At 42.4% G+C, this 10,292-nt stretch overlaps 1 protein-coding gene across 2 annotated transcripts in view; it reads right to left on the minus strand.

The window, feature by feature from the left end:
- Window positions 1-8,310, minus strand: part of LOC111982145 (small G protein signaling modulator 1-like) — a 22,433-nt gene extending 14,123 nt beyond the window's left edge. For both annotated transcript variants that reach the window (XM_024013739.2, XM_024013740.1), the window contains exons 1-3: window positions 8,050-8,310; window positions 7,897-7,940; window positions 5,700-5,775 (exon numbers count right to left, since the gene is read on the minus strand). In XM_024013739.2, coding sequence (XP_023869507.1) covers window positions 5,700-5,775; window positions 7,897-7,940; window positions 8,050-8,056 — 127 coding nt within the window. In that variant the 5' untranslated portion in view covers window positions 8,057-8,310. The remainder of the gene's footprint in view (window positions 1-5,699; window positions 5,776-7,896; window positions 7,941-8,049) is intronic.
- Between the last annotated feature and the right edge of the window lie 1,982 nt (window positions 8,311-10,292).

A 10,292-nucleotide genomic window follows, 5' to 3' on the forward strand; every position in this document is an offset into this window, starting at 1 on the left:
TTTCCTATCGATGGCGTTACGATATCGTTTATGACCTTGAGCGTGCTGAGGTGCACCCATGACCAGCTCTGAAACCAGATGCATAGCGGAGAAGGTGTGGTGTGATTCGAAATGGTCGGTAATCTGTTTGTTGACTTGGCTTTCGAAGACCTTAGAAAGGCAGGGTAGGATAAGATATAGGTCTGTAGCAGTTAGGGTCAAGGGTGTCCCCCCTTTGAAGAGCGGGATAACCGCAGCTGCTTTCCAATCTTTGGGATCTCAGACGACACGAAAGAGAGGTTGAAGAGGCTAGTAATAGGGTGGCAACAATTTCAGCAGATAGTTTTAGAAAGAAAGGGTCCAGATTATCTAGCCCGGCTGATTTGTAAGGGTCCAGATTTTGCAGCTCATTTAGAACATCAGCTGACTGTATTTGGGAGAAAGAGAAATGGGGAAGGCTTTGGGCGAGTAGCAGAGGGGAGGGCAGTGCTGTTGTCCGGGGTAGGGGTAGCCAGGTGGAAAGCATGGCCAGCCGTAGAAAAATGCTTATTGAAATTCTCAATTATAGGATTTTGTCGGTGGTGACAGTGTTTCCTATCTTCAGAGCGGTTGGAAGCTGGGAGGAGTGTTCTATATTCTCCATGGACTTTACGGTGTCCCAGAACTTTTTTGAATTGTGTTGCAGGAAGCCAATTTCTGCTTGAAAAAGCTAGCCTTGGCTGTTCTAACTGCCTGTGTATATTGGTTTCTGGCTTCCCTGAAAAGTTGCATATCACGGGGGCTGTTCGATGCTAATGCAGAACGCCATAGGATGTTTTTCTGTTGGTTAAGGGCAGTCAGGTCAGGAGAGAACCAAGGGCTATATCTGTTCCTGGTTCTAAATTCTTGAATGGGCATGCTTATTCAAGATGGTGAGGAAGACATTTTAAAAAAAATGACCAGGCATCCTCTACTTACGGGATGAGATCAATATCCTTCCAGGATACCCCGGCCAGGTCGATTAGAAAGGCCTGCTCGCTGAAGTGTTTCAGGGAGCGTTTGACAGTGATGAGTGGATGTCGTATGACCGCTGACCCATTACGGATGCATGTAAGAGGCAGTGATCGCTGGAGATCTTGGTTGAAAACAGCAGAGGTGTATTTGGAGGGCAAGTTTGTTAGGATGATATCTATGAGGGTTACCCGTGTTTACGGAATTGGGGTGGTACCTGGTAGGTTCATTGATAATTTGTGTGAGATTGAGGGCATCAAGCTTAGATTGTAGGGTGGCTGGGGTGTTGAGCATGTTCAAATTTAGGTCGCCTAGCAGCACGAGCCTGAAGATAGATGGGGGCAATCAGTTCACATATAGTGTCCAGAGCACAGCTGGGGGCAGAGGGTGGTCTATAGCAGGCGGCAACGGTGAGAGACTTGTTTTTAGAGAGGTGAGTTTTTAAAAGTAGAAGTTCAAATTGTTTGGAACAGACCTGGATAGTATAACAGAACTCTGCAGGCAGTCTTTGCAGTAGATTGCAACACCGCCCCCTTTGGCCGTTCTATCTTGTCTGAAAATCTTGTAATTGGGGATGAAAATGTCTGAATTTTTGGTGGTCTTTCTAAGCCAGGATTCAGACACGGCTAAAACATCCGGGTGTAGAGTGTGCTAAAGCAGTGAACAAAGCAAACTTAGGGAGGAGGCTTCTAATGTTAACATGATGAAGCCAAGGCTATTACGGTTACAGAAGTCATCAAAAGAGAGCGCCTGGGGAATAGGAGTGGAGCCCAGGTACTGCAGGGCTGGATTCACCTCTACATCACCAGAGGAACAGAGGAGGAGTAGGATAAGGTACGGCTAAAAGCTATGAGAATTGGTCGCCTAGAGCTACTAGAGCAGAGAGTAAAAGGAAGTTTCTGGGGCGATAAAATAGTTTAAAGGAATAATGTACAGACAAAGTATGGTAGGATGTGAATACAGTGGAGGTAAACCTAGGTATTGAGTGATGATGAGAGAGATAGTCTCTAGAAACATCATTGAAACCAGGTGATGTCATCGCATATGTGGGTGGTGGAACTGAGAGGTTGGATATGGTATAGAGAGCAGGGCTAGAATCCTACAGTGAAATAAGCCAATAAACACTAACCAGAACAGCAATGGACAAGGCATATTTACATTAAGGAGAGGCATGCTTAACGAGTGATCAATAAGGTCCAGTGAGTAGAGGTTGGTTGGGTCGTGGCGATCCAGACAGCTGGCCGGGTATATGGCTATCGGTAGCAGCATAGGATGGAGGTCTGTTTGTAGATACCTCGTGCGTTTCCGTCGGTAGGTTAGTGGGGTTCCGTGTAGGGGGTTTTGTTCAGATAGCAGCCGATAAGACAGCTAACGATTAGCGGGCCTCAGATGAGCGTTCAGGTAACGTCGGGACGGAGGTGCCGGTTGGATAAATCCCTCGGGCAGATAACGTCGGCAGTCAGTCGCGGCAGTCAGTCGTGAAGGCCCGGTGGGGTTCCGTATCTGCAGCAGCAACAAAAGAAACGGGTCCGGATGGTGATGGAACTCCTCAGCTGGCTAGCTCCAGCATGATTTGAGTTTGCTCCGGGGTCGACGTAAGCCAAAAGTTCACACGGTTTGCAGCTAGCTAGCTGCGAAATCAAGGTGCAAGTGTCCAGAGCCTGCGGCTGGAATCCGGGGAAACTGAGAGAAAAACGTCCCGGAATGCTCCGGTCCGAGTCGCGTTGCACAAAAGTGCCGGTAGATTATCGAGCTAAAGGAATAGCTGATGACCACAAAACGTGGGCAGCTGAAACACCAACGCTAGCCAGCAAACCGGCTAATTTCGGGGCAGCTACAGATTAGCTTCTGGCTAGCTATCGGAGTAGCTTCTGGTTAGCTTTCAGGCTAGCTTCTGAATTAGCCCCTGGCTAGCTTCCACGATGGATTTTCAGATTGAGGTAAATAATACTTTTTGTAATTGGTGAAGCGGGTTGCAGGAAAGCTTTTGCAGGAAAGCGTTTGTAGTTGAGTTCTTGGATAATAAAATAAATAAAAGATATGCGAAGAAAAGGTGTAAATATATATATATACAGGACACGACACGACAATACGGAAAAAGACGTCTGAACTGCTAAGCCACCTTGGATGGTTGGAGGGCAGGTGCAGGTGGCTCTCAGCAGGACCAGAAATAGACTGAAAACCGACAAATGCTGTTTACTGTTGCCACACTCTTAGAAAAAAGGTACCAATTAGAACCATACAGGGTTCTTTGGTTTGTCCCCATAGGGGAACCCTTTTTGGTGCAGGGTAGATCCCTTTGCAGAGGGTTTTATCTAGAACCCTCTATGTAGGATTCTTCAAAGAACCCCCTGTATATGGTTCTTCCTAGAACCTCTATGAAGGGTTCTACTAGGCTTATTAGCCTTTAAAATGGTATTATTTATGAAATACATATACATCAAGCCTTTCTTTGAGGGCCTAGCTATACCCTAACACAGTGGTGTTAGGAGTTTCCTGGTGTACAGGCCACATCCGGCCTGCAAGTCACATTATGCTGGCTAAGTGATTTGTAATTCCTATTGGAATCCAGACAGAGTTAGGATATCCAACAAGTAGAATTGTTAATCACCCGCAACCTGCATCCAAAATGACTGCCAGGGTAGGGAAGAATACTGAGACTAGCTCAATCATCTAAACTGGAACAAATATCTCAGTAACAGGAGCAATAAATCCAACAGATTGGATTAGTTTAGATGTATGTTATTTATCTTTGTGTAGCATAAAATGTATCAACCAATCAATGTACATGCAAAAACACAGATATTACAGTCAAACTGGGAAATATTATATATGTTTCTATTTATAAACCCTTCTTGCCTTCCAAAGAATCGTTCTTGCCTTACAAAGAGTTATCAAAGAACCCTTTCTTCCAAAAAATGGTTCTTAAAATGTTAACGGTTCTTCTAGGTAGAACCCTTTGTCTTACAAAGAACCCTTGTCTTACAAAAATAGTTATTCTGATCAAAAGGTTGTTGGTAGAACCGTATCCTTCCCCAAAGAACCCTTTTGGAACCCTTTTTTCAAAGAGTGTAGGGTATCCATGGATGTGTGGAGGTGTAGTATCAACACCTTTGAATAGTGTAATGAATTCCCGCTGTTGGGGTGGCGAAAAAGGGTGGCTTGACCTGCCCTACCTGCTGACTCTTTACAAATAGTGTCTGCTGACAGTTCAATTGAACACAGATAGACCTACATTTGCAGAGCAAAGTGACATCAGGCATCATCCCTGTGGGAGTGGAAATGTCAAGCCCTGTCAAGCCCTGCCACCTCCTACTACCCCAATCTGTGTACGGTCACATTCTCAACCAACACAGCTTGATTTTAGGCGGGCACTGGCCACAGCCATAGTAAAGAATAAGAGACAGCCTAAAATCAAGCTGTGTTTGGTTGAGAATGTGACCGTACACAGATTGGGGTAGTAGGAGGTGGCAGGACTTGACATGGCTTGACATTTCAACTCCATAGGATGATGCCTGATGTCACTTTGCTCTGTAAATGTCAATGTAGTCATGAGTAAATGTCTGACCATGCAATCAGTTCAGATTTTTTATGTGAAATGAACTGTATGTCTATGGCAGGAGTCATCAGCTAGATTCAGCCGCGGGACGTTTTTGTCTTGAGCGGATGGTCAGGGGGCCGGAACATAATTACAAGTCATTTATTGACTGACAATAAGCCCAAACAGATATAATATTTGACTTAACATAATAATTTCAAACATTGCTTACATTTGTATACGATCACATATACAGTATCTCTCTATTATGCATGGGAATAGTTTGGAACAGATTTACAAAATTAAAATCACTTGGAGCTGACATGTCCAACAATAAAACATTTTTTTTTTAAAGAACATAAATAAATATATAAATACAATTTTTGCTTATAGAATTTGGGGGACCAAATAATAATCCCCATGCTTTGCTCTCCAGAATCTTACTACTGAGCTGTTAATGAAACAATAATCATATGTGTCATATCACAAGTGTGTGAGGCTGTGTCACCAGAGGGATGGGGGTGGAGGTTACAAAGCACTAGTTCAAACCAACAGTGATTATTCAGTTTATAGAGAATAGCAGCACTGCATGGGTCTTTGATAAGAGAAAGAAAGGTGCTCTTTGGAGATAAAGTTACTCATCTCACGAAACATGTGAGTTTCTTACTTACCACAACCTCTTGCTTCTATCCACTCCTCTCTTGCTCTCATTACAATCGTAATGGTGTTTGGACCAAGATGATAAACCAAGCACTTGTGCATCTGTTACACATAAGCTAAGCAGTCATTGAATCGACACCTAGACGCACCCAAACCAGCTATGCAGCTAGGCCTGCCCATCAACCACGGCACCCTCCCTCCCATCAAATTACTGGAGCACTGCCATATGGCACTGAAGTCCTTCAGTGGGCTTGTAGATTTTGCTCCCTCCCTAATGATTTTGTGTACAACACCAAAAAAAACATTTAACAAACAGTTACTGTAGATCAGTTTAATGAATCCATCTCTAATCTATCTGCATAAACTTTAACTGGGGGATAGCAAACCAGCAAAAAAGATATAGGCAAGTCAAAACTCCAACGAGCAATACGAACTGTCAGTACTTGTGTTCACAAACAAATTGGCCTTGACAAACGGTAAAATCTGCAACACTGATTAAATAAGTAATACACTACTTCATGAACACACTCACCACAGAAGGATATTATATGGCTGCTGTCTGCATGCACAAACTTCCGAGTCACTGCCTCTTCCATGATCTGTTTCACCTGGGAAGAAAAGAGCCAGATAAATGTGACGTTGGCTTTAATTTAAAAGGCAGATATAAAGAGATAGGTTCTGACATGAGGAAACAGAAAGAAAACCAAAGTGTAGAAGGAGGGAAGGTTGGGGAGTGATTACGCAACAATAGATAATCACAGGTAGGCAGAGGGAGGGTGGCGAGGGAATGCAAGCGAGCATGCAGATATGTATCACTTCAGACAAGACAGATCTTGACCAGTGTAAAAAACACGCACTAGTGAAATATATTGTGACCAATTCCCAGATTATGGAATTATACAGTACAGAGAAATTGTGAACATTGCGAGATAGAAATCCAATCAAATCTACTCGAAAAACTGGGAAAAACCTGTCAGAGTTTGAGATACAGTATATTTAGTATCACCAACTAAGACCCTCTTCCTTGCTGCACGACCTGGTGCCAGTCATGTCCCCAGTGTGATGAGGCCTCCACAGGCATGATGAAGCTAAACGTGGAAGTCTCCAACCCACACACTACTGAATAAAACATCCTGTTTACCCCCCAGCGGGCACCAGAGCCAATGATTGCCTTCACAAGACTCACAATAAGAATTGCTGCCATGAATAACTTGTCAGAATAAGGGTATTTTGTCTTGCATGTGCCTGTGTGCGTGTGTGTGTGTGTGTGCGTGCATGTGTGTGTGCGTACGTGCGTGATGGTGCATGTTGTGTGTGTAGTAAGTTATCTATAGATAACATTCTAAGATGTATCACCAATGAAAGTCACCCATTTATTTATTCAGCTCTGTCAAAGATCAAGCTCTCATAATTACAAACAATGAAAGTGAATAGCCAATCACTTGGTCTGTTGTCCAGACCATGATTTTCCTCTTCTAAAAATGGCACAAAGATGAACAGTGCCAGTGATTTAGTGATAAAAAAACTTGTGTAAACTTTGAAAGCTGGTTGTGGGGAAAAAAGGCAGCTTTCCTATACTTTCCATGCATTTTTCTGCAAAATCGGAGTAAACTGTGTTCACTTGCGTTTACCCTACACTACACCACTGGTCAGTGCTATCCATACAAATGAGTACACTATACAGTCTGCTGCTAATAATGTACTTTTTTTCCTAAAACAACAAAGTGCAACTCTTAAATGGACAGAGGACACACCAGCATGCAGCTACAAAGAAAAGGAGCCAGACAGGGAGGTAGTCTTCTCTCTCCCTTTCAGGTTCCCCAAATCTGCAGCCCAACTATACCATCAGCCAATTTTCCTTTGAATAAGTATGATATGGCTGTAGCTAACAGATGGGGGTCTCTTGCAGAGGTGGTGGGGTCAGATAACGGCGAGGAGTCGCCAAATAATAAACTGTAACATCATGGAACAACAGCAACATCCTAAGAATTTATGAAAATGACCATATCTAAGTGCTCGTATGTCAAAAAGGTTTCAAAAAAGTGTAATATTCTTTCTGGGGGTGTATATGAACAGATTTGAATAAGATTTAATGTTGCTAAAATGCTGTTAGTTACACTTTAACTTTCTAAACACTGGATGAAGCAAGACAATCTTATCAATTTATTTGGTGTTGTGTTTTATATAAAAGAGAGAGGGGCACTAGGCTATCTGAGATATTAGCGCCCAGTGAATTGAATTGCCCTCCATTACAGCACGAGCATTAACATGAAAGACATCTCAGTAAAAGCAGTTATCAATAATCCTAGAAATGATTATGCTCATTGGCTCTGCCCTGTGACATACACACGTATTCACATGCAGATAACGGATCCATACCTTAACTAACCGTTACATTGATCTTGGCGTTATTGCCTAGGCTACCTACAGAGACCAAATTATGATTATGATTTCTCTGCATAGGCTATAATCCAAGTATTTCAATCCAAGTCGTCACTGAATGCATGAGCGCACCGTTTATAATTAAATAACGATCCAAAAAAGCATATTAGGCTACATTCTCACAAGTAGGCAGCATTTTATTGAAACATATCAATTCGATTAGACCTCCCTATTTTACAATCTCATTTTGGCAATCTCAATAAAACAGAACTGCAGCCAGCGATCCATGACCAAGGTTGGTTCTAATAATTAGTTGTTAAAAACATTGCAAATATATAGGTACCCACCTCTTTCTTCACATTGCGCAGCAATTTATGGCGCGTCTCGGCCTCTGGAATAAGAAAATAACAGTATCATTCGAAAGCTGCCGAGGCATTCAAGCCTATGTCGATTTGTCCCCCCTATTAAAATAGAAAAACGAAATGATTGAAACATCTTACCTCCCATTGCGCCCCACTGTTTCTGTTGGTTCAATTACACAAAGACAGCTATTTGCTTCAAATGAGCCTCTCTTCAGTTTACACTCTGGCCGATTGTGAATATGCGGCCGAACGCCCCCTTTAAAGCAACACACGCCACACGGTGCAATACACAGTCAATCTTGATGATATGGCCTGTATTTACAGTCTATGGTTGATAAAGGATGCAAGGAAGCACGCAGGTAGGCTACACACGAAGGCAGGTACAAGCGCGCGCGCCCTCTCTCTCTCGCTCACTCACTGTATATACACACACACGCACACACACACACACACAAACACACACAATAAGGGGTTAAATGCGTGGGTTGAAAGGTATTCCACTGTCTTATTTAGCTAGGCAATCTGTGATGATCTCCACCTCATATAGACTATATATGATTATTGACAGTAATAATAACTAATTTGCAGTAGTCAGCTAACCAATATTGTCTAGATAACAGCTAATAAATAAGATCTCCATAGCAGTCAATGTGAAAAGCAGGCTATCACGTCCCGTATCAAAATTAATTAGTATTAGGCCTAACACAATTTCATGTAAATATGTATAGAATTTTGAGTATGCGTTTTCAATGGCACAACTCCAGATGCTTCTCGCTTTCCGTCGCTGATGTCAGACATAACTGGGAGGGAGGGCTCTTTGGGGAGGGTATCTTGATGATAGTAATGTACAGCGGCGATTTTAGCATGTACATCTTGGTGAGGCAAACTAAAAAAATATTTTGGGATGCATGCCAGCAAAGCCACTACACAACACAACACTAAACAATACATTAATTGCACTTTAACGGTGACAAACGGTTCCCACAAACTGTTAGGGCCTACATAACGCTGTCCGAGCAGCAGAGCTTTCTTTCCGCACCATGGAGTGAATCCTTACCACTGCTCCACCTGTCTATCAGCGGAGCCTTGTCTGGCAGCAAAACAGTTAATTCAGCCTCATTTACTGCCTTTAAAAAAAACATAACTGATATGGTTGACTTGCCTAAACAAATGTGGTTTCTACTGACAATTGAGATGTACAAACTATGGCATAAGGGGAAGACGCGCGGATAAGAGGCAATCTGTAATTTCGACAAGCAGATAAGATGCAATCCATAATTTCGATTAAGACATTAATGAGCAAGATAGGACGAAGTAGTCAAGGTAACAACTATTTGTCAGCACTTTTAAAATGTACAGTGACAGAATTCAGAACATGGGCCGTTCTTATAGTATTCTCCCTGTACACCAAGTCAGAACTGCAGGATAAATAAAGGGGGCATATAAGCAATGAAAGTTCTTACAATATTCAATGATTACATTTCTCCAAAACAGGCTATAGGCTACATGTGCACCACCAAGTCAGAACAGTAGGCTAAGTTAAGAGAAGGAAAGGGACCAAATTATTAGAGTGAGGCACATGGGCAACTAACAGCTTACTATACAACATACACTTGGTATCACTTTCTTAGCTAAAGTATACATATCTCCCTGACATATTACATAATTTATGCAGCAGCATACAATACATTAATGCAAATGTTGTTATCAAAGTCTTGTATTCTCTGAATATATGGTGCTTTCAAGACAACTGGGAACTTGGAAAAAATAAGGTTGAATCATGACGTCAGTGATCTTCAGGTCGGAGATCTAGAAAGAGGCCCGAGAAGGATGACTGTTCAAAACGTATTTTCCCAGTTGGAGCTTGTTTTTTTCAGAGTGCCCAGTTGTCTTGAACTCACTGAAGTTAGAGATTTCCCAGTTCCAAGTTTCTAGTTGTTTTGAACATGGCAGATTGATAGCATGGCCAATGTATTCAAACTTTTCTGGCCCATGGTGTTGAATGTTTATCCTTTAAAGGTTGGAAAAGAGACCCTTAAACCCAGACCTGGACCACACACCCACTCCACTTTATAGCAGGTTAGTTATTGCTTTGCAACGCTTGCAGTTAGCCACTGATTCCTACCAAACCACCCATTGTTGAATTTGCATTTTCTAACTTGTTGTGTAATGTATATGTCCAATGGCCGAAGAGCACCATATGACATATGACATGGTTTGAAAAGGATTTGCCAGTAGATTGTCGACGTGATTCATGATGATGACTGCTTGTCTAGCTTGCTAGCTAAGATGTCGACATGATCAGTCCAATCAAAGCTATGGTAGATATAATGTGATTTGACTTAATTTTATCTGTGGCCAATGACCTTGAGCCTTATTGG

This window comes from Salvelinus sp. IW2-2015, linkage group LG20, assembly GCF_002910315.2.
Source record: "Salvelinus sp. IW2-2015 linkage group LG20, ASM291031v2, whole genome shotgun sequence".
In the NCBI taxonomy this organism is placed as follows: Eukaryota; Metazoa; Chordata; class Actinopteri; order Salmoniformes; family Salmonidae; genus Salvelinus; species Salvelinus sp. IW2-2015.